Raw genomic sequence first — 24778 nt, 5'->3', positions numbered from 1 at the left:
AGAATCACTCCAGCAGCTTAAAAACAAAGTATGTCTACTAGAGGCAGCATTAACTAAGTTGTAGGAATTTATTGTTTTAATGAATACCTTTTTAGATTTGTTAGAAATTCAGGTATTCAAGGTAATGGACTGCGATAGTCACGAGCTTATAAGAGCTGAACTAATAATGCTGCTTAGTTAAGTGAGCCAGCTACTCCATTGTCCCTTAATGCACATAGTTACAAATCAGTTCATTTTTCAGGTATTTTTAGAAGCATCTGTGGCCTTTTTTCAGTAAAGTTTCCCCCCCCCCCCCCCCCCCCCCCCCAAAACCACACTCCTCTTTTCATAAGGGTTTTATTACATTGCTGTTATTTCAATTCTTGAGTGCTTTCTGCACAATACCACTTTAGGTGCTTACCAACATTGGGTACTGCATGTATTGTGCTACCACAAACGCAGTGGCTTAACTGGCCCCTGATTGGCTCCTAATAAAAGAATTCACTTAGCAGTGGTTTTTATAGGTCTTTTGTTCACAACATCCTTATATAGAAGTTCAATGTAAGGTACATATCAAATACCTTGAAGGATTTTTAAATTGCTTCTTCAGGGAAACGCCTGATCTTCAAGTTTTTTTAATATACATTTAATATGTAAAACAAGCAGTACACATCTCGGGTGAAACCTCAAGCTATTACAAAATAGTGGTTCATAGGAAATCTATCTCATTGCAGTTCATATGTCAGTTGCATAACGTGAAAACTAATCATTAGGGTGATGTGAACAGAAATTCTGATACAACGTAAAACGATTTTTTCCAGTCTAGGTGTATATCCAGAACATGTTGGCAGTAACAACCTCTGTTTTGCACTGTAAAAGGCAAATACCTTACCTAGAAATTGTTGTTTTGTAGTTTTTTTTTTTTGTGACAAAGTGGATACTCATAAGGTTGCACGGCATTTGATACTAACCATTCAAGAGTGTCTGCTACCAAATGATGGTGTTTCTGGAACCAAACATCAATCCTTCCTCTCAGTCCTTATTTTATCCTCTTTGAATTTCCATATCCATCTTTTAATGTGTGGTGAAAACTTATTGTATAAGTTGTGCAATCAAATGTAATTGTTTTTCTTCGTGTAGTCATGCATAAGGAGTATTTCAAATCTATATATAAGTAATATTGTAATTAAAGTCTGATAACGTCCTAGTTTTTTAGGCATACGTACAGTGCTTTTTCTAACATTCCAAAGCAATTGGCGTAGATGCAGTGTGTTATTCATGCAAAACACAGATGATCAATGAGTTTATTCATTCCCATGAGGATGTCAAATATCCTTTCTGGTAATCCATCATGTTTCATTGTGTTGTAACTGTTTGTTTCCTCCTTTTGTGGGGAAACACAAAGTCAGAAGACCTGAAAATATGGTATGGAAGTCTATTATAACTGCAGTGATAAAGTATGTACATGAATGGGGGAACCAAATGTATTCAGGAAAGTGTTCCAAAGTACCCAGCTAGCACTATTAATAGTGATGTGGATGAGCCTAATTTTGATGATGTTGGAACATCAGAAAAGCTTGCTATTTTAAGTGATGCTGGGTCTTTAGAAACAGTACCTTTTTAGCAGATCCTCGCTTAATAGGAAATCCAGGTAAAGTAAAGGTATAAAAAGACTGGCTGTTGAAGCAGATACTGACATGAGTCAGACAGGCAACACAGTGTCCATGGGCAGTCTTTACTGTCCGGGAGGTAGGTCAGTACATCCCAAGAAAGCTCATCAATCTGCAACTTGCTACTGGTTATAAACCCGAAGATTGTAGCAGTCTGTTTCCTTGGTCTTTAAATTGTGAAAGCAGGCAAGTTGAGAATTCCTTTGGAAATATCATAAAATAATCCGTTTTTACAGAAATCTGCAAACCAGTGAAAGAATGAAATGCAGAAACTTCATTTAGGTATCTGGAATGCCATTTCCAAGCTAAAACCATCTTGTTGAACTGGTTGGATTTTGAAATCCATGCCCTCACTGCTTTCCCACAGTCTTTACTACCAAATGTCATCATCAAGCTCAAACAGTCCCAGACAAGGGTGATTCTTAATGTTGTCGACCTGCAGCACTAATGTTTATAACCATACCGCTTCTTCCTATAACATTGGTCAGGCTCTTGATGCTTTCTCAGGACTACACGAAGCCTCTAAAATAGATAGATCCCATGGAGAAAAGATCTTCATATGCCTTTAAATGGAAAAGATTCTGAATTTAATGACGATAAGAATGTTGACTAGAGAACAGATGAAGAAAAAATGGTACTGTTCGAGGCATGTGAGCTGTAGATCACATGCTTTGCATACTCCTGCCATCTAGTGTGGGGTCCGGATGTTTGTAGTTTGTTTTTCTTCGAGCAAGTCTTTTCCAGTCACAAGGTAGGTGGTGACTCCTTTCGGTGATAGTGCACATGGGCATCAAATCCATTATTAGATTGTTTTATTCCGCCATCGGGTTCGGACGAGAATTGCTGCGCTCCGGTTCGACACCATTTCTTTGGTTTCCCTCGATGCGCAAGACACTCCGCCTCGACGGAATTGTTTTCGATTGTGTATCCCATTCTCCACTATTGTATTTATTTCTTTAAAAAAAACTATTTCAATCGGGAAGCTCATGGAAGGCCGTCTGGTTTACCCGCGTCAGTCCGCCTTGCAGTCGATGGAACGGACTCCATTCAAATTCTGCCCTCTGTGCCACTCGAAGTTTCTGCGAACCGACTCACACGAAGTATGCAACCTGTGCTTGTCTCTGGAGCACAGAGAACAGGACTGCGACACGTGCAAGGCTTACCGCTCCAAGAAGATGCTTTGCGACCATCTGGCTCAACGTCGCAACATGCAGAGCCAACACGCAAGTTCCGTTCTGGACCTCTTTGGAGAGGATTCGGAACAAGAAGCTGAAGACGCTATGGGAGCCGAAGAAGAACAGGATTCAATCTCCGCCTACGGCTTCGAGGGGGACGACGAAATCCCGCAAATGCAGCGTACTGTGAGTACAGATCCTCCCTTGCCCCAAAGTCCCCCTCAGTCCAAGAAGAAGGCTCCGGTCCAACCCCCGCCTCCGGGCCACGGTCAGCACCGAGAACATGTTTCCGAGCCAGCCGAAATTGAGCTCCAATCTGAAACCTTAGGGATCGAAGTCAAAGCCAGGCTCCGGCCTGCCCCCTTTGATGCGAAAATACTGTGGGATCCAAAATTATCAAGATCCAAAACCATCAGCACCGAAACAACCGGACATGCCGATTCCATCTCAAGAACAACATTTCGATGCTCCATCTACCAAACCAGATCCGAAACAGAGACAGTTGTACATCCATCCAACTACTGGACATATCACCACAAAAGTGACCCTTAGAAGGAAACCTGACACAGAGGAGAGACCTACCACAGGGAAGGACAGCTCATTTCAAATAATGCAATCAGGTGCTCTCTAGACGCTGCAGGCACTGCTGCTAAAGCTGTAAACACCAGTGTTCTTTTAAGACGGCACACCTGGCTACGTATCTCAGGTTTCAAACTTGAGGTTCAGACTTCTATACTGAACACACCCTTTGACAAAGAACACCTCTTTGGCCCAGTGGTAGATTTCTCACTGGAAAAAATGAAGAAAGACACTGAAGTGGCCAAATCCATGGGAGCCCTTCAGCTAACACAAGCATGTGGTTCCTTTCGACGCTCCTTCTACCGCAGAGGGCCCAAAAATACCTCCTTCAAGACCACTACCACATACAAGGGCAACAACCAACCCTCTGCCTCTAAGGGTTACTTCAGAGGGGGTTACAGAGGCAAAGGTAGAGGCTCAAATGCACATACCTCCCCCTCCAGCACAAAGGAGTGACTTCCCTACTCTTCCCCCGACCATTTAACACCTGTCAGGGGGCGTCTTTCAGATTTCCTACCCGTCTGGCAGTCCATATCAACAGACAAGTGGGTACTGGAAATTATCCGTTATGGTTACTGCCTGGAGTTCACCAACAATCCTCCAAACGTTCCCCCAAAGTCGCACAAACTCTCACTGGATCACCTACACCACCTCAAACAAGAGATTCAGTTTCTCCTAAAAGGGGCTATAGAGCCTGTACCACCACAACACCACGGATCGGGCGTGTACTCCTTTTACTTTTTAATACCCAAAAGGACGGTTCTCTCAGACCAATATTGGACTTCAGAGAACGAAATCTTTACAATACAGTCAGACCATTTTCACATGGTAACACTTCAACAAATACTCCCTCTTCTGCAAAAGGGCGACGTTCTGTCTACTCAAGACTTAAAGGGCATCTATTTCCATATTCCAATCCATCCCGCTCATTGCAAATTTCTCCGATTTGTGATAGCGGGTCAGCATTACCAGTTCAAGGTACTCCCAGTTGGAGTCACCACTGCCCCTAGAGTCTTCACAAAGTGTCTGGTGGTAGTTGCTGTTCACCTGAGAAGACAACACATCCATATCTTCCCCTACTTGGACGACTGGCTCATCAAAGCCAGGACGTATCCAAAATGTCTCCAGCACACTCGCAGAACAATTCAGGTACTACATCAACTGGGGCTCACAGTCAATGTGCTAAAATCACATCTCAAGCCTGCCAATACTCAAAACTACCTAGGAGCCACCTTAAATATTCAAAAGGCTCTGGCCTTTCCCAACGCAGCCAGAATTTGCAACATTCAGGCTTTAGTTCTCCAGTTTCAATCCAATCACTCGCTTCCAGCTCGGGTGTATATGCAACTACTGGGAATGATGGCATCTTGCATCATCTTCGTTCTTCATGCCAGGCTGCTTATGCGTTCCCTTCAGTAATGCTTAGCGAGTCAGTGGAACCAATCACAGGGTCTGTTAACCGATCTAGTGTTGGTAAGCAGCCGTACTCATCGCTCTCTGCAGTGGTGGAACGCACAAAACGTATCAAAAGAACGGCCCTTCATAGACCCGGTTCCACAGACAGTCCTAACGGCAGATGCATCTCTCACTGGCTGGGGAGCTCATCTTCAGCACCACACAGTGCAAGGCCTATGGAGTCCACACCAAAATGTGCTCCAAATCATCCATCTAGAACTGCTTGCAATCTTTCTAGCTCTCAAGGTATTTTAAACTCACCTGGTTGCAAAGCTGTCTTGTTCATACCGACATGACAGCCATGTATTACATACAAAAAAACAGGGTGGGGGGCACACTCTCTCCAAATGTCCCACTTAGCCCAATACATCTGGAGGTGGGCCATTTACCACAAAATCCATCTCCCCCACGGAACACCCCCCAGGAGTGAACAACCAGATTTCAGACCTCCTCAGCAGACAGAGGCAGCAAAAGCACAGATGGGAACTTCACCCTCAGGTTCTCCTCCCATACTTCCAAAGTTGTGGAGTCACTCAGATGGATCTGTTTGCTACACAACAAAATGCCAAAGCTTCGCCTCCAGGTACCCACACCCGCTCTCCAAGGGCAATGCACTATGGATGAACTGGTCAGGGATATTTGCTTATGCTTTTCCGCCTCTCCCACTCATCCAATTAGTGGTTCAGAAGCTCAGGCAAATATCCCTCACACTGATCCTAGTAGCTCGCACATGGGCCTGTCAACCATGGTTCACAACCCTGTTGAAGCTGTCTCTGGTCCCGCATCAAAAGCTGCACCTAACATCCAGTCTCTTTACACAGAGCCATGGAGAAATCAGGCACCCAGATCCCAAACAACTGAACCTCGCAATCTGGCTCCTGAAGTCAGAGTTTGGTTATCGGAACCTTTTACCAGACTGCATGACCATCTTTAGGGAGGCCAGAAGGCCTACCACAAGAGCCTGTTACGCAGCTAAATGGATACGCTTTTTTATTTATTGCAATAACAATCACATCAACCCTCTTGATGTTTCCATACAAAACATCATCTGCTATCTGTTACATTTGCAGCAGTCAGGATTGGCTTACACCTCCATCCGTCTACATCTCGCTGCAATAGCTGCGATCTACAAAATAGGCAACATTTATCGCTTTTCAGAGGGCCCGTAATTGAAGCTTTCATGGAAGGACTTGAGAGTCATACCACCAAGGCTCCCACCTGCCCCAGTGTGGAAACGTATCATAGTCCTTACAAGATCAATGGGGCCTCCTTTTGAACCCATGTATAAATGTGAGCCACAGTTTCTCTCTTGGATAACCGCTTTCCTCATTACAGTCACTTCACTGAGAAGAGTGGGTGAACTACAGGCACTAACCTTAGGAGAACCTTTTTTCCAACTGCACAGAGACAAAGTGGTTCTTCGTACAAACCTCGAATTTCTTCCTAAGGTAGTATCTGCATTTCACATAAATTAGTCGCTAGGATTACCTGTTTTGTTCCTGCAACCTGATTCTGTTGCAGAACGAGCTCTACACACCTTAGATGTCAAAAGAGCACTTTTATATTACATCGAAAGAACAAACCACTTTTTATTGCTTTTGCACCACCACAAAAGGGCAATCCAATCTCCAAATCAGGTTTTGCAAGGTGGATTGTTAAAAGCATTCAAACTTGTTATGCAAAACCAAAATTAACTCGTAACTGTGCCCCCTAGAGCGCATTCCACTCGCAAGTTAGGGGCTAATATGGCTTTCTTAGGAAACATCCCCATAGTTGACATTTGTGAAGCTGCAAAACGGTCTACACCACACACATTCACCAAACACTATTGTGAAGATGTGTTAGCGAGACAACAAGGTAATGTGGGCCAAGCAGTACTTTAAACACTATTTCAGACAACTCCAGTAGATACAGGTTATCCACCGCTTTCGGAGAATACTGCTATATAGTCTATGCAAAGCATGTGATTCTACAGCTCGCATGCCTTGACCGGATAATGTTACATTAACCACTAAACATCTGTTCTTGGCATGTAGAGCTGTAGATTGACATGTGCCCACCCGCCTCTCCCGGTACCTGTAGTGGCTGCAGTTCTCTCTTTAGTATACATACATAAGCATGGACATCTCTATTCTACTCTTACTAACTCCATTCTCACCCTCTGCAGGAAAACAATCTGACAATGGAGTCGATTCCCATGCACACTATCACCGAAAAAAGGAGTCATCTACCTCGTGACTGGAAAAGACTTATCCGTAGAAAAACAAACTGCAAACATCCCGACCCATCACTAGATGGCAGGAGTATGCAAAGCATGTGAATCTACAGTTGTACATGCCAAGAACAGATGTTTACTGGGTAAGTAACATTATCCTTCATGCCATTTTTGTCTAAATCTGGACTAAGATTTTCTTCTTCTGCATGTGTTCTCCTAAAAGTCTTTACAGCGTAGAGTAAAGGTCCTCCTTAGACTTCCCTCGCCATTTTCACAAATAGGGATTTTTTTTATTTTCCTTTAGGGTCTTTGGAAATTCTACTGCCCAGTAGGAACTCTGTCCCCTAGAAATTTGAGCTAGTTGTCCCGTTGATGGTCATTTTGAAGCCATGCACTTGTCAAGCATTTAGCACATTTCTCAGGGATAGTGGTCATTATAGAAGGGCAAGTAACACATTGTGTCTCTTCTCCAATGAATACCATAATGTACTTCAGAATAATTTTTTGTGAGAATTCACCCTTCTCTCCTACCAAAGTGTAATATATATTTTCACATAAATATAACTTGTTTTTCTTCCATATTTATCCCCGTCTTCTCAGTGGAGAAATAGGATCCCACTCAAGTCGCAGCTCTTTATTGGCTACATAAAAGCAGTCTATAACTCCGTCAAGAGCGTTCTATATTACAGTATACCTTCAGAAGGACCCTATGCCCTAGTGGTGCCCTGGATTTCATACTGCTCTGCCCGTAAAATACAAACATTTGGTGATCTATTGATACTTTTGCCAGACACTGCTACCTTGATTCTGAATTCAGGTCATATATAAAGACTGATGACACTTATCTACAGATACTTTTTAGGGATTCTTTTTGATTCTTTTTTTATATCTTTCTCTAATCTGACTTTTTCCATCATCGAATGTAGGTATGAGCTTGTTATTCTGTTCTAGATTTATAATGTTATCAAGAATCCCATGGCGTAAAAAGAAAAGATAGTTGTATGTACAGCCCAAGCTCTCCATTATGGGCCTGCTCATTAAATTGAAAGACTAGTTGCCTGCTTTCCAATTAAAAGTGGGTGAATAGGTGCTAGCGAGTAATACCCTTCTTCTAACATACCTTTCAAATTCTCCTGAGTTTTTATGGTACTGCATTTCATCCCGGACGCACAGGCACAGCCTGTGACTCCATACTCAAAAAGCTATTGGCACTCTAATTCCATTTCCTTTGCGTTTCCTTTTTGAATAGATATGTTTCTGCTGGGCTTACAATTCTAATTCGAGTTTTTAGAAAGTGTGGTGGATTTTAGATACAGTTGTATGAAAGCCATTTTGGAACAGTAGTTACTCGTTGAGAAAAGATTTTTGGAATTACTTATGTAGGCAAAGATATTCTGTGTTTATTAATTTGATGGAGTTTGAAGATTCTCCAGTATTTGGGGTGTCTTTCATAGATTCACATGCCTGAATCATTCCCCGTCGTCGGAGTGGGAGTCCCACGGTACATAAAAAAGCAATAATTATGCATATAACAACCAAAAAACCCTGGTAACCTGAACCAGGAAGTAAAGTAGCCTAAGCTACAAGGGAAAAAACTTCCACAGCTATGACTATCACTGTCATTATATCCAGTCCAAACTGCAACCAATCAGGCGACAGCACCCACCAGAATGTTCTCCTCAGAGGCTCAGGCTGTCAGATTTTCTACCGCACGTCGTGTGAGGGGAGTCTCCCTGAGCTCTGCTCAGTTCTTCAAGTTTCTACTGTTTCTACAACTTCTAGGATGTCAACTACAAAAAGATCCCTCTTCAGACCTTGTGAGTCCTGCGGAAAGCTTCGGCTTTTTTCTGAAGACCCTCACAAAAAATACATCTATTGCCTCTATCCTGATCATGAAGTGAAGGAGTGCAAGATTTGCCGGACTTTCCCTCAGAAGACCTTAAGGGATAGGGAAGGACGCCTTCTTCTGTGGCTACAGAAGCTTAAGGATAAAGATGCTCCTTTGTCAGAGATAGAAACTGCCTCTGGATCCTCTATCTCTTCCAGGAAAAGGGTGGCTGAAGAAGAGTTTTCTTCTACTGGGGCGAAGGTGTTGAGGAGAGCCCAGTCTGTTAAGGGCTCGGGTCAGTCTTCGTCTTCATCTAAGAAGACGTCTCCACCTTCAGGATCCAAGCCCTCTACGCCCCCGAGGAAATCAGGAAAAACTCTGCCAGCTAAAAGTTTTCCTGAGAGGAATTTACCTCAAGTGAGATTGCCGTCGGCGACGTCGACGGCAGTGGCGTCGACGGTTATTATCGTCGACGCGGTTTCAACATCGACTATTACATTCTCGTCGCCGAGACCTGCAATGATAATGTCATCAGCTTCATCGCCGTCGACGCTGGTCTCGGTGAGTGTTAAACCCATCTCGACGACGAAGGAGGTGTCATCCCTCATCTCCATTCCGTCGACGGTAAGAAGCAAGAAAGTTGCTCCGTCTACGAAGACTACCTCGTCAACGTCTACTCCGTCGACGAAGATTGTGGTACTGTCGACAGTTGCCCCGTCGACGAAGAATGCCTCGTCGACTAAGATCCAAGCGTCAACGAAGATGGACGCGTCGACGCCAGCGTCGACGCCAGCGTCGACGAAGACGCCCTCGTCGGCGAAGAGTGCCCCGTCGACGACGCCCTCGTCGACGAAGATTACCTCATCGTTGGCGCCCTCGTCGACGAAGATTGTCCCGTCGTCGACGACTGCCATCTCGTCGACGAAAACAGCCTCGTCATCGAAAATGGCTTCAACGTCAGGATTACCATCGTCGTCGGTTCCGTCGACGCGATTGTCACCACCTCCTCTATCTACCTGCATGGATATGCAGGTGTGGACTGCGACTCCGTCGTCTGTCGTGTCTGATCAAAGGTCAACAGCGACTACGCTTCTTCAGCGCAGAGGATCGTCTTTAGAAGCTATATCGCCTCTAAAATTGCCGGCGCAACTTCTATAATCGGAGGATAACGACTCCGAAGAAGATGAGAGATTTCGGACTGCAAGGAGTCCATCGGAGCTTCTCATCAAATATCAAGATGATGAGGATGATGATGATGACCAGTACGAAGATCCTAATATAGAACCACAGCCGACACCTCCTGCACCAGTGCCGTCTGGTCAAATGCCATTGGAACTGCTTGATAATCTGCAGTATATGTTGCAAGATTACTATAGACGTTTCCCTCTTCGGAAACGGTGGAATCTCTTCCGTCGACACCCAGGCCAAGAGTACAGTTGTCGTCTTTACAGTCACCAAGACCACCTTCTCCGTTACCATCTCGTCAATCGCAGGTTACAGACGATGAAAGGGAGGAAGGAGAGGTAGATGATCAGTCTATCATGTCTGAGTGGGATAATTATCAGGTACAAACTCCTTCTCTAAGTGCTCCGGCTCCGGTGGACTCTCCCCCGGTGGACATTGGGAATTTCCATTCACTTATGGAAAGAGCGACCAAGAGATTCCTGATCCCCATGGAAACAAAGGAGGATGACTGCTTCCTGTATGACTTTAAGGACCAATCAAGGAAGCAGGTTCGGGCAATCCCAATCATTGATTTTATTTGGAAGGAGGGATTGAGACTGATGGCTACCCCTAATTCTCTTCCAGCAGTGTTACCAAGGCTGGACAAGAAATATAGAGCCCCAAGTAATTCACCAGCATGCCTAATTGGTCAACCTAAGGCGGACTCTGTTATAGCACAAGCGGCTCAGAGACGGGCTAGAAATCCATCAACGCCCATATCAGCTCCACCTGATAGAGATGGTAGAAGATTGGACGCAATAGGAAAGAAGGTGTCCACGATGGCTGCAACCACAGTTCGGGCTGCAAACTCTCTGGCGATTTTAGGGAGATACGACCGCCAGATGTGGTCCGACATCTCTCCTTTCCTCGACATGTTACCGGAGCCTTCAAAATCCGAAGCCATAAAGATCATGCAGGAAGGAGAGTATGCATCAGCGGAGATCATTGATGCAGCAGTGGATGTGGCATCAACTGGGTTCAGGCAGTTGGCAGGAGCTGCAGTGCTGAGGAGGCAGGGTTGGCTGAAGTCAACATCTTTTCGCCAGGAGGTGCAGTCTAAAATCATAGACATGCCATTTGATGGTGAATCCTTGTTCGGTGCACATGTGGATGAAGCACTACAGGCGATTAAGAAGGATACGGAGACGGCAAGGTCCCTGGGTAGTTTGCAATTTCGAAAATCTACCTTCCGTGGAGCCAGAGGACGTGGATCCTTCTCTAGCAGGGGAGGTTATAATCAACAGCGTTCCTTTCAGACCTCTCAATCTGGCCAAAGATCTCAATTATCGCCAGCAATATTACGGACAGCGAAATCAACCATATTCGCAGTCTCGTAGGAAACAGTCCTTTCGCGGACGAGAGTCCGGTAAGAAGCAATGAGTTCAGCCACATGCCACCATCTCTACCGTTACCACGTACAAGAATTGGAGGTCAAATATCCCACTTCTATTCAAATTGGTCCAAGATTACCACAGACAAGTGGGTATTAGATATAATATCCAGAGGCCATGCTCTGGAATTCACAAATTCCGCCAAATTCTCCTCCCAAGGGCCCACCCCCTGCTCATCTCAAAGAGCTTTTTTCCCAAATAAATTTGATTTAAAAAGGAGCAATCGAAAAAGTCCCTCTCCTACAGAAGGGAACGGGCTTTTATTCAATGTTTTTCCTCATCCGGAAAAAATCAGGAGAGTGGCGTCAAATTCTCGACCTCCGCGCTCTCAACAAATTTTTAAAGAAAATGTCTTTCCGGATGTTGACGCTCCAAGAAATTCTGCAGTTGCTTTCGATGGGAGATTACATGGCCACCCTCGACCTGCAGGACGCTTATTTTCATGTACCAATCCTACCCAGGCACAGAAAATTTCTACGGTTCAGAGTGGCTGGCAGGGATTTTCAATTCAGAGTCCTCCCATTTGGACTCCGTTCCGCACCCAGAGTCTTCACAAAGGTCATAGCGCCAGTGACTGCGCATCTCCGTCTGCAAGGAGTTCAAATATTCCCGTACCTGGACGACTGCCTTATCAAGGCGAGTTCTGCCAAGGTAGCATCCGAGCATGTTCAAAAATGCCTCTTACTCTTCCAGTCCCTGGGTCTGTCAACAAATCTGGAGAAATCACATCTAGCTCCTTCGCAAAGAAGAACGTTCCTAGGAGCGACATTGGACACGGATCTGGCCAAAGCCTTTGTGTCAAAAGAAAGGCAAATCAAGATATGCAATCTTGCGCGCTCACAAAAGAGTGCGTTTCAGTCCGTGTGTACAAATCCTTCCTAGGGATGATTTCGTCTTGCATTCATCTCATTCCCAACTGTCGGTACAGAATGAGACCGTTGCAGGAGGAGCTCAATCTGCAATGGCTTCAGACCACAGGATCATTCGAGGATATCATTCACATCACCTCGCGAATGCGGGACGCCTTTCAATGGTGGGGTCAGATGAACCACTTGAAAGAGGGTTGTCCATTTCTGGTCGAAATGCCGGATTTCACAGTCACCACAGATGCATCCCTCGAGGGTTGGGGAGCGCACATTCAAGGAATGACAGTCAAGGGCAAGTGGACTCTAGAACAGAGAAAGTGGCATATCAACCTGCTAGAACTGCGAGCCATATTCTTGGCTCTAAAATCCTTCCAGGCCATCATCCGAGGAGCATGCATACTTGTAAGAACAGACAATACAACAAGTATGCATTACTTGAACAAACAAGGCGGGACGAGGTCAGCCCTCCTATCTCAGCAAGCGCAAGAGATTTGGGATTGGGCGATTCGCCACAAGATCAACTTCAAAGCCATTCACGTCCCAGGAATCACGAATGTTCTGGCGGATTCCCTCAGCAGAACCACAACGTCGAATCACGAATGGGAGTTACACCAACCTTTCCTAGACGGAGTATTTCATGAATGGGGGCATCCCGATCTAGACCTCTTTGCAACCAGCCAGAACCGCAAATGCCCATTCTTCGCAAGTTGGGCTCCCCACAAGGACTCGCTGGGAAATGCCTTTTCGATGAATTGGTCGCAAATATATGCTTACGCCTTTCCACCGATCCCGTTGGTTCCACGAGTTCTGCGCAAGATCAAACAACAGCCTTGCCGCATGATTTTAATCGCTCCCAGGTGGCCCCGCCAGTACAGGTTCACAGAACTTCTCCTCCTCTCGGAGGCCGAGCCCATACAGTTTCGACCAATTCCACATCTTCTGACCCTTCAGAACGGTCAAATTTGTCATCCGGACCCAGCATCGCTGAGATTAGCGGCATGGCTCCTCAACAGCTTGAATTTGCACACCTAGATATCCCTCCAGACTGCCAAGAGGTTTTGGCCAATACTCGAGCACCAGCAACTGTTAAAACCTACAAACTGAAGTGGAAGAGGTTTTGCATGTGGTGTCAATCCGTTAATCTCCATCCGATCCACGCAAGACCGGAACAAATTCTGCCTTTCTTTCTACAGTTGGCGAGGTCTGGTCTTTCCCACTCTACTTTGAAGGTGTTCTTAGCTGCAATTTCAAGGTTTCGGCAGGATGGTATTACCTCTCTCTATTCCAATAGTCATTCAACAATTTTTTAAGGGGTTATTTAGGATGTTCCCGCCTATTCGGCGTCCACCTCCTTCTTGGCACCTTAATATAGTGCTTTCACAACTAATGCGGCATCCTTTCGAGCCCACCCACAAGGCGGATCTAAAGTTCCTTTCTTGGAAGGTTTCTTTATTATTGGCTCTAACTTCTACAAGAAGGGTTAGTGATCTCCAAGCGTTCACTGTTCATCCACCCTTTCTGCAATTCACATCTGATTCTGTGGTGCTGCGCACTAATCCAAAATTTATGCCAAAGGTCCCGACGGATTTTCATCTTAATGAACCCATAGTTTTGAAAACTTTCTTCCCAAATCCGCATACAGCTGCAGAAAGGGCCTTGCATTCCCTAGACATCAAAAGATGTCTGAAGTTTTACTTACAGCGGACAGCATCACTGCGCAAATCGGACCAGCTCTTGGTAGCATATGGCAAACCACGTCAAGGCCATTCAGTATCAAAGCCAACCATAGCTCGCTGGATCTCGGCTGCAATTTGTTTATGCCATGATCAAGCTGGAAGACCATTGCAAGCGACCCCAAGAGCACACTCTACAAGAGCAATCGCTTCATCTACAGCTCTTTTTGCCGGTGTGCCTCTTCACCAGATCTGTAAAGCGGCAACACGGTCCAGCTGCCATACGTTTACCAGACACTGCTGTTTGGAAGCTGCAAGTGATGCGGATGGAACAGTGGGACAAGCTGTTCTACGTAATCTTTTCAAATAAGGTGAGCCTCTGTTCTCCCTCCTCCGCTATGCTTTTATAAGACGCTTTCTCCCATACTATTTGTGGCTTGAAATTGTTTTACATATGTTGAAGCACACATGTATTTCTCTATGGTTATACTGTTTCATAATGTATATGGTCTATGATACAAAGTAGCGTCTTATGAGCATAAGGTTATGTACTGCTATCTACTCTGATTCAGGCATGTGAATCTATGAAAGACACCCCAAATACTGGAGAAGAACAATAGTTACTTACCTGTAATCTGTGGTTCTCCAGTATTGGTGTCTTTGATAGATTCACATGCAACCCGCCCACCTCCCATCAGAGGTTTTTTAGGCTATTATGTATTGCTTCACTCCTGTGCGAGAAAATCTGACAGCCTGAGCCTCTGAGGAGAACATTCTGGTGGGTGCTGTCGCTTGATTGGCTGCAGTTTGGACTGGATATAATGACAGTGATAGTCATAGCTGTGGAAGTTTTTTCCCTTGTAGCTTAGGCTACTTTACTTCCTGGTTCAGGTTACCAGGGTTTTTTGGTTGTTATATGCATAATTATTGCTTTTTTATGTACCGTGGGACTCCCACGATGGGGAATGATTCAGGCATGTGAATCTATGAAAGACACCAATACTGGAGAACCACAGATTACAGGTAAGTAACTATTGTTTTATAGGTAACTTTACCTTCCCCTTGCAGTAGTTCAAGGATTTCGATAGTCTGAAATTTTTAATAACCTATAGACCACTTCTGATTACTTGGTGAATGCGTTTACCTGTGCCCTGGATTCTATATTGTAGGTGTATGACAGGCATGCCTAATTTTCTTCATGGATATAAGACTGGCCAACAGATTTCATAGAGCTGTGCTGTCTAATCTGCCAAGGATTATTTCACTCCTGTTGACCTTTAAAGTACCTGCACTGTACACTCCTGGGAATATAATACTTTCATGAAACTCTTTGGGCACAAATGGAGTACATAGAGAAGTATGACTGTAAGATATGTGAAGCTTTATGCTCACAGGTTGAAAATCCTCAGAGGTCTCTCTTGAACCTTTTGCCATAGGAATGCAGATGTGCATTTTGTCTAGTACAAGGTATGATCAGTGAAGTAGGTTATGCTGTCCACGAGTTAAATTTTGAAAAGGTCTTGCAATCATGTATCTTTTGTGTTCTATAATCAATAGATGATCGTGCATGTTTTGCAGCTTTTTCAGTATAATTTCAATTACACCTAGGTAGTACAAGTCCTGTTTCTTTCTTGACAGTTTCTGATGATGATTATGAAGATCGGCTACGCACTTACATTTTTACAGGGACACTACTCGGGCTTTGCCTCCAATAGCAATGTTGTAGACAACAAGAACCAATGGCACAGTCAATGAACTAGCGAAAAGTACAGAAAAGACACATTTTATGAATTGTAGTACCAAATAAAGTTTATTATTACTTTATTGAAGCCTTATGAAATATTTTCTGGTCCTGTAATTCACTTGGCCATGCCGATGGAAGAAAGACCAGACACAGAAAGCCGAGCCCTCCGCCATCAACTTGGATGAAAGATGGACTAGGAGAGGTAACCCTTTCACATAAGGACTAACATATAATGTGAACATTATATTGAAATGTTTTCTTTGGAATAAACTACTTGATGAATCAAACAAAATAAAAAAAGACATGATTCCTGTGAACTGAAATTCACATCTTACAATTTGAAATTCCAAAATCCAAATGAGAACAGAACAGTGCAAAACCGATGTTGACACAGTTACGTCTTGTGCTGTTGGTCTATGTGGTATTCCCTCACAGTTAAAAAGGAGGAAAGTAAAATCCTAGACTGAGAGTAGGTATGACAAAATCTGCGGTGTACTATTGCTGCCAACTTCACTACCTCATATACACAATAAATCCAATTTGCAGCAGATCCCTTCGATCACTTTTTCCCCATTCGAGTAATGTCAAATTGGATGAGCGCTTGCAGCAGACATCTCACACTTGCATAGAGTGCAGACCTGTAATTTCACTATTTTTGTTGTCTTCCAAAACCTACACCTATTCATCAAGTGAGTTCACTTTTACCCACCAAAGAAACAGTTGCCATTTTATACTACAGTGGACTTTGAAAGACCCTAAGCTAACTTTCCTTTACATTCAAAGCATGAATTTAGTCTTGAGTTAAAGAAATAGCCCTTTCAACTTGCTTTCATCCTCGGGCGCAGTGATTATGCAAAACAAGGATCTAACTACAGGTTTCTTTCTTAACAAGGTGATGCATATTTTCTCTGGGATTGAGGAATGCAAAAAATCTAATTTTATATTCAAGTGCCCGTATGGCCGTAATATCGGTCCAAACTGATACACTGAAAATAACATAACCTTCTCAGTGGCTTTACATGATTAATATTCACATTCAGTACTGGGCTTAATTGTGAATTTGTGATGCACTCCAAAGGTCAGCAGCAGTATATTTGTAGAAGGTTTCCCAAATGCATTACTTTGACAGACAAGCTTAAATGCAAAAGAATGACTTGATCTCTCCTCCCTGCACCCTGCCACAATAAAACCCCAGAAAACATTTCATTTTTTTTTTTCTACAAATGCTTCTGGTCTTATAACTCACTAATCATCTGTTAAAAAAGCCATTAGGAATGTGGAGATCAGCCTACTCTGCTTAATAGTTTCATGTTCCTGGATAAATTATAACTTATTGCAGCCATGTACATTCTGGTTCTTTAAACGTTTATTCATCTCGCACTCTAGTAAAGTGAAACTGGATAGAGCCTATAATTTTTAATGAAAGAAAGACTAGCTGTAATGACAAACACCCTCCCAATTCTGTCAAAGTTGCGGCCTCAGTTTTTTCATGCAACACGTTGCACAATTAACAAAATACAGTAAACTGAAAGCTGTCCAGCAAAAAAATAATTTCAAAGGAGACTTTAACATTGTGGGAACAGCAATCGCAAAATAGGCCACCTTCTTGAAGATCTGCTACAACAGATCAAGCTTTATCAGTCATACCTTACAACACATCTGAAGAGAAGAATAGTAGATCTAGTCATCATATGTTCAGAAAAACAGCCTGTAAAAAAACATTTGGGGCAGAATATTATTACTGCTGACACATACTTCTTGTTCCGGTCTACAGTGACTCATCAAGACTAATTTTGCACTTCCCAAATTTGGCCAATATTCTCACCCTAGAGACACTAATAGTGCTCAACTCCATGACCCTCAGCAAGTTGGGTTCCAACTAAGGCAGCTTTTCAATCAATAAATACAACAAATCAAATCGAGAAGTAGTCTGTACAGTGGCCCCTTTCACAGTAAAACCAAATCTGGGACACCCTGGACAGTTTTTGTTTATAGATTCATCTTAAAAAGAATGCTATGTAGAAATGCTAATCATCCTTCACTCGGATTACATTTCAAAATGCTTTAAACATCCCTAAAACACTTTTAGATTAGTTGTGAAAATGCTAAACCTTAAGACAATCAACAACTCACAATACTGAGCTTCTGAATTACTTCTTAAACAAAATAATTTTAATTAGTGATGAATTCAGCTCCTTTCAGTCATTCAGATGTTGATACCCCCAAAATGATAACATACAGAAAAGATAAAAGATCTAATTGGCAATTATAATTTGGACATTCTCGCTTCTTGTAGCATTTACACTTCTACACTGAAAATACTGGGCGACTCTTACTGTTTTTTAAACAGTGGTGTTTCATTCCTTCCCGTGCTTCGTGACTTTTTGGAACCTTTCTACAACATCGATTATGGGGACTTAATGCAGAACCAGCATTCCAGTTGGTATTTTGAGGTCAAAATCCTTGAATTTCTTGACAAAATTGGTAAGGACTAGAAACTTAAATTCGGGCCTGCCATATTGATCTGCAGTTTACCTAGTGCTACATATTAGACCCCATTTTATTCAACCTATATTTGGACCCCAAGAAATCATGATGGAGAAGTTGAATATCCTTATTAACCACGATGTGTATGACATGCAACCTCGTTAAGAATATTCATCTGTAAGGAGATTTTGCAGTCCTAAAGAACAGCAACTTCCTCACACTCGCCCCCAAAAACAGATATTCCGCTACCTATGCCAAATCGTACGATTTCACCTTTGCTGAATGAACTCTCATTAACAGGCTTTGCCCTGTGTCTTTCTCCACATTCAAAATTATTTAGTTCATCTAGGACCATGCCTTAACCATGGAGCATACCGGCAGTCATTCAGTAGAATTGGCTAAGCTCCACATTAACATCTTTATCTCCTGTATCAATTCCTGCAGTGCTGTGCCCATTGGCCTGCCACATTTTTCCTTTTACCCTGTTAAAGCTCTATTCTATGTGGCTGGCTAATGTTAATAAAAGCTGACTGGATCTGAGGCGGTCCTTCGTCGGTGCAGCAGCTCCTATCTGGAATTCTCTGCCCACCAAGCTTCTGACTTTGCTGTCCTTTACTAGTAGCTTGAAAAGCATTCTTTTCAGCAGCTTTCTGGGAGACTTAATGGAATCATTCTCTATAAAGGAACTCTTAGATGTGTTTTTCTGTCTCTATATTCTGATGCTTGTGCTCCCATCTCGATCCTTAACTACTCACCCGGTACCTTCTCCTATTTTCTGCTATACACTCATTCTACCCCTCACCACCCCATCCCTTGTAGCCCCTGGCCCCTGCTTCTTGTCTAGCAGTAAAAAAATGTTATTTGTTAGTGTTTTGTATCCTATTTGGACTACGTAAAGTCCTTTAGCACTTAAAGAGGTAGCAGCACTAAGTAACTAATACACAACAAGATCTCCATCTCTAAATGTGTTGTTTTAAAGCAGCTATCATACCCTCCAGGACATATATTATTTCTACATCCTAGAAGGCATCATTGAGGTACTTAAAATCATGCTCTTTTAACAAAAGTATTTTTTTTTACGAAGAGGAATGTATTGGCTTCCGAAGGACACATGGGATGCTGAATCCTTACATTGTTTCCCAAAAATAAAGTGGGTAATACTTTGCTTTGTGTTCCTTGAAACTGAATCATGACACTGGTATGTAGACTGTAAAAAGGGTTACAATTCCCAGTTTCACGGCTAATCTTCTGGAGCTTTCCTCACTAAGTAGATCTAATTGTGTGTTCTTTTAAGCCCTACTTAACTTTCTTGGCCACAGAAGTCTAAAATAGCAGATGAAAGTTTAGAACAAAGAAGTATGTTTACACAGCCCTTATTGGACAGACCCAGAGCCACAAATGCTTCTATATATCAAGGTTTTGTGAAGCATCACTACTTCGGTTGTTGGAGTGTGGATCAGCCAGTACAGCATATAAGTGCAGGAGAAGTTCTCATTTTCAGAGTTCATGCTTCCCTTATTTATTTTTTTGTTAGTGATGTATCATGAGGAGTGAATAAACTCCTGCGTGACTTCTTTGCAGGATAAGAACATTCCAGCAGTACTGAAACATATCAAGCAGGAGAGGGGGGAAGGGATGAGCTCGGAGAGAATGAACACAATGTCTGAGGTGAGTGGGCTTTATATCTTGACATGTGCCAACCTCCCCTCTCTCTGCAAACCTCTTGGCTGGGCATCTCATGCTTAGGGGGATATGACACCCCCTTCCCATCCCTGCAAATTCAGAGTTCTGCTGGGCCGATAATGTTGAGCTTTGAAAGTATGTAAATACGCATTCTGCTCATACTGCTCTCCATGCCGCTGCTGTGCTGAATCTTTGTAGTTTTCCTTTTGTATAGTTGCTCCTTTATTGCTTCTGAAGCCGAATAGAGCTGTGCTTGCACCTTTATTCCTCATTAATCTAAATTGAGCTCTGCTTAACCTGTCACTAAGTTATATTTTAAGCATGACTTTTTAAGCCTCATAGGTTGCTGTTTTTATGCTCCATTGCACATCGTTGTAGTTCCCTTTGAAGGCATATCTATATAGTGCTTCAACAGTAGATTTACACCATCGGTCAATTATGCAATCATGTAGTTTGGCACACGCTGTACAGTCTAGTTTTTTCGGTATTGCATTTCTTCACATGGACACAAAAAAATATCTGTAGCTTAAACCCCTTTGTGACATTGAAAGTAACTACTAAATCCATAATTTGTTTCCCCTGCAGATTTATTTTAAGCTTTGCCCAGTAATCCTCTATTCTTCATAGCTTTTTTCCCCACTTGAGAAGTTTAACTTGAGAGACACTGTTACTCTGCATCGCTGTCTGTGGCCAGTTATGTATTTATTCTTTGACTGTTTTTCCTTAGTGTTTCATAAATTAGAGAATTTTAACATGTTTGCTTGGCTAATGGACTCTTTTAATGATTCTTGATTGATTGGGGTGCCACACCGTGATATTAATCCTAATAACCTAGTCCTCAGAGGAAGCCTCCCTGAAAGATAAGACTGAAAGAGCCCTGTTGCTGGCAGATTTAAGGCATCAAAAAGGATCATTTAGGGCATGGGTATTGGTAAACATGTCCCCAGGGGCTGCAAAGTACGCTCTGTGGTGTGACCGAGGGCCGCACTGATGCCAGCAATGTGGTGGTAGGGGCGTCTGGGTGGGTCAAGGGTTCTGGTAAAGAGGTCTAAACAAATGTTACATAAAAGGGTATGCATTTATTTGCAGGTTAATAAATGCTTGCTTGTTTATTAAAAACAAATCTGAATATTAGTGCTAAGCAACTAAAAAGCATCTCATGGTGCTGTTCAAGAGGCTGGCCCCATGTAAAGGTCAGGAGGGCCGCAAGCGGCTACCGGGCCGTACTTTGAGTACCGCTGGCTTAGAGTGAACTTACCTTGAATGGTGGAAACTGTGCCTGTGAAGAGGATCTATATATATTTTATAGCACCTACAACTGCATCGGCTCAACCAGTGAAGCTGCCTCGGGGTAGGCTTGATAAACCTTTGCCGTTTCTGCTGGTTTCTCTACTGGATTCTCATTGCAGGCACTCATACCAAGGTGCAAAGAGTTACCTTAATCTTGTGGTGTGGAAAATACCACAATTTTATTGGGGGAAGACTCCTACTGAGTATCTATATTAACGAAGCCAGAGATTTGAACTGCTGAAACTGAGACTGGACCGGTGCCTCTTGAAATGTGCATGATGTTAAAGGACCAAAGATAGGTTCCATTACTTAAAGCTTGAATTATTTTCTTTCCTGTGTTAAAAAGTCATAAATTGGCTGCAACCCAACCATTTTATTGTTGCAGGTAGATCTTATTCTCTTATATAATGGCATCACTACCTTAACTACCTTAAATAAAGTTTCTTTTCTACAACCAGAAACAAAGTATCCATGACCAAAGGCAGTTATCTTTCTGGCTAGTGGTTGAATACAAATTTAGAGAAAAGACTAAAGACCATTCCTTTGGAAGTCTGCACACTTTGGTCAGGTTTGGCAGGTAAAACTAATGTCAATACCAATCCCTACTGTGAATTTTGCTTTGAAACTTGAAAATCGGGATACGTTAGTTTTTAGTTGGGGAAATGTTTGTGGGGATCTATATTAACCTTTATAGCTGCACAACTGTAACAAAGTAGTTATAGTTTGGATTGAGGCATGGTATCACTTGTCCATTCATTGTAAGTTTCCATCATTGTAATTCCAGAATTCCAGGGGTGTCCGGCTTGGATCTGCAAAGCCCCAACTGTGCCAGACTTTGGGGATAGCCACTTACTCTGTGGAGGCATCAAATTTGATATTAATTGTAGTGTACATGTGCATCTGAAAGAAACACATAGTGATAGATTCCTTACCGTAGAATATCACCAGGCGTCAGACTGGATCCGGAAAGTTTTTGTCAGCATTACCCCTGCGCGTCGGTAGGTGGCGTTGTGCGGCTCCGTGTCCGTCGCTGGCGTCGTGGTCGCTGAGATTACATCACGGGCGCTACTTAGATGCCGCCCACGCGCGCTAACATCAGTTCTTTCTTTTTCCGTGCCAGCAAGCGCAGATCCGGGAAGAGCAGGTACCCCAGTCATTTTTTGACTGACTTTTTGAGGATTTTTGTCTGTTTTTTTCATCGAGTCTTCGACTCCTGGTGCAGTTAGGATGCCCGTTTTAAGTCCTGTGAGGAATATCACCGCATGATGTTGGTGACAGACCCACACTGAGTGTGTCTTTTCTGCCTGGGGCACGACCACGACCCCAAGTCGTGCCCTGACTGCTGGGCCATGGCGCAGAAGTCTTTGCGGGAGCGGTCCTGAAAGCTGCTGGAGGGCCGGCAGTCGGCTCCGTGCCGCTCGAGGTCCTGGTCCCCTGGGAGGTCGAGGGCCCGTGCACGGAGTCATCATCATCGATTGTCGGGATCCAAGTCATCGCACTCGGCGTCAGGCAAGGCAAAGCACAAAAAGTCGAAGAAACTTCATCGTTCTCCGACTTCTCCTCGCCGGTCACGCGACGCGGCTGAGGGTGCGGGTGGTGCCTCCCCCGCGGCTTCGGCGGAGCCTGTGGTTTCGCGACTGGCCTACCCACCCTTCCCGGGTCTGTCGGCGACTCCGGCCCAGATACACGAGTTCCTGTCGGCCATGGCTCGCCTCTTTGGGCCGTCTGGTCCCGCTGGTGTGCCTTCGGGCCCGCGGTCCCGACTGGGGGTCCTCGCGTTCCATCGCCGGCAGCTCCGGCCCCAGCGCCGCTGTTGGCTCCGGTCATCAGAGTCGACGCCGGTTGACCTCGTAACACCTCCACCGACGTCGACCCCACCAGCACCACTTCAGACGTCGCCCGCATCTCGGGACGACGTTGGCCCTGGTTTCAGCCCCAAAGGGGATGCGGCGTTGATCGATGCCGTTCTCGAAGTTGCCCGGGGATTTCTATCCCCATGTCCCTGCTCCTTATTTTAGGCCTATAGAATGGCCTGAGGAAGAAGGGGAGGAATGGGAGGGGTCTGAGGACCCTCTCACAGCTAATTGCGAGTCTGCACAGGACTGGGCAGAGGAGTTGAGGGAAGCCAGTGGTCTGGATACCTCACCAGACCTTGGCATGCTGTCTCCTCCTACCGTGGCTGCGGAGGAGGGCGCAAGTTATGCTGTGGTGTTGCGTAGGGCGGCTGAGGCTCTACACCTCGGGCTCCCTACTGTGGCCGTCTGGACTAACCTAATGACAAAAGTGCTTCAGCCGGCAGCTACTTCTGCGTAGCCGCTGATTGTTATTCCCACTACTTTCTGGTCCCTACTTTCTGGTCCCCAAGAAGGACAAGGGGGGTTTGCGATCCATCTTGGACCTCAGGGACGTCCATCGCTTCCTTCGGAAGGAGAAGTTCAAGATGTTGACTCTAGCTCAGGTCTTGGCTGCCCTCGACCCTGGAGACTGGATGGTAGCGTTGGACTTGCCGGACACATATTTTCACATCCCCGTCCTGCCGGCCCACTGGCATTACCTGCGGTTCACAGTAGGCCAGGTGCATTTTCAGTTTGCCGTGCTCCCCTTCGGCCTTACCAGCGCCCCTCGGGTGTTCACGAAGGTGATGGCGGTGGTGGCAGCTCAGCTGCGCAGGTCGGGGTTGTCAGTCTTCCCTTACCTCGATGACTGGTTGTTGAAGGCGGGCTCGCCCGAGACGATCGTCTCCCTCCTCCAGACTACGGCCGATCTCCTGCATTTGCTGGGGTTCTCCATCTACGTGCTGAAGTCATGCCTGATTCCCTCTCAGAAGCTCCCCTTCATTGGAGCGGTTCTGGACACGGCCCAGTTTCGGGTCTATCCTCCCGAACAGCGAGTCTGGGATATTCAGGCTCTGATTCTGATCTTTCAGCCCTTGTCCTGGGTTTCGGTCAGGGTGACCCTCAGGCTGCTGGGCCTCATGCATCCTGCTGATCGATCATGCCAGGTGGCATATGTGGGCTGTGCAGTGGGACCTGAAGTTCCGGTGGGCGCAGCATCAGTGGAACCTATCCGATCACATCCAGATCTCGGAGGGCACTGCACAACAGTTGCAGTGGTAGCTCACGAACCGGCTTTGGGTCAACGGCAGATCCCTCTCCCTTCCCCAACCAGAGCTTACAGTGGTGACGGATGCGTCCCTCCTGGGATGGGGTGGCCACATGGGAGAGGCGGAGATCAGAGGCCTCTGGTCTCCGGCGGAGTCCCAGCTCCATATCAACCTTCTGGAGCTTCGGGCGATCCGACTTGCACTGAAGGCATTCCTTCCCTCTGTCAAGGGGAGAGTAGTGCAGGTGTTAATGGACCACACCACCGTCATGTGGTACTGCAACAAGCAAGGCGGGGTCGGGGAACATCTGTCAGGAGGCTCTGCGCCTCTGGACATGCTGGAACATCAGGGCGTTTTCCTGGTGGTTTGACACCTGGCAGGTTCTCTGAACGCCAGGGCGGACGAACTCAGCCACA

At 44.8% G+C, this 24778-nt stretch overlaps 1 protein-coding gene across 8 annotated transcripts in view; it reads left to right on the top strand.

Annotated features, from left to right (window-relative positions):
• The window catches only part of LOC146797000 (uncharacterized), a 1179218-nt gene that overhangs the window by 889222 nt on the left and 265218 nt on the right, over positions 1 to 24778 (top strand). For 5 of the 8 annotated variants that reach the window (XM_085629591.1, XM_085629587.1, XM_085629588.1 and 2 more), the window contains one exon: positions 19868 to 19954. The exons of the other annotated variants lie outside the window; for them this stretch is intronic. In XM_085629591.1, the coding sequence (XP_085485717.1) occupies positions 19868 to 19954 (87 nt within the window). The remainder of the gene's footprint in view (positions 1 to 19867; positions 19955 to 24778) is intronic. 8 annotated transcript variants of the gene reach the window in all.

This window comes from Triturus cristatus, chromosome 10 (genome assembly GCF_964204655.1).
Source record: "Triturus cristatus chromosome 10, aTriCri1.1, whole genome shotgun sequence".
NCBI lineage: Eukaryota > Metazoa > Chordata > Amphibia > Caudata > Salamandridae > Triturus > Triturus cristatus.
The sequence above is the reverse complement of the archived record's forward strand: the minus strand, read 5'-3'. Positions and strand labels throughout refer to the sequence as shown.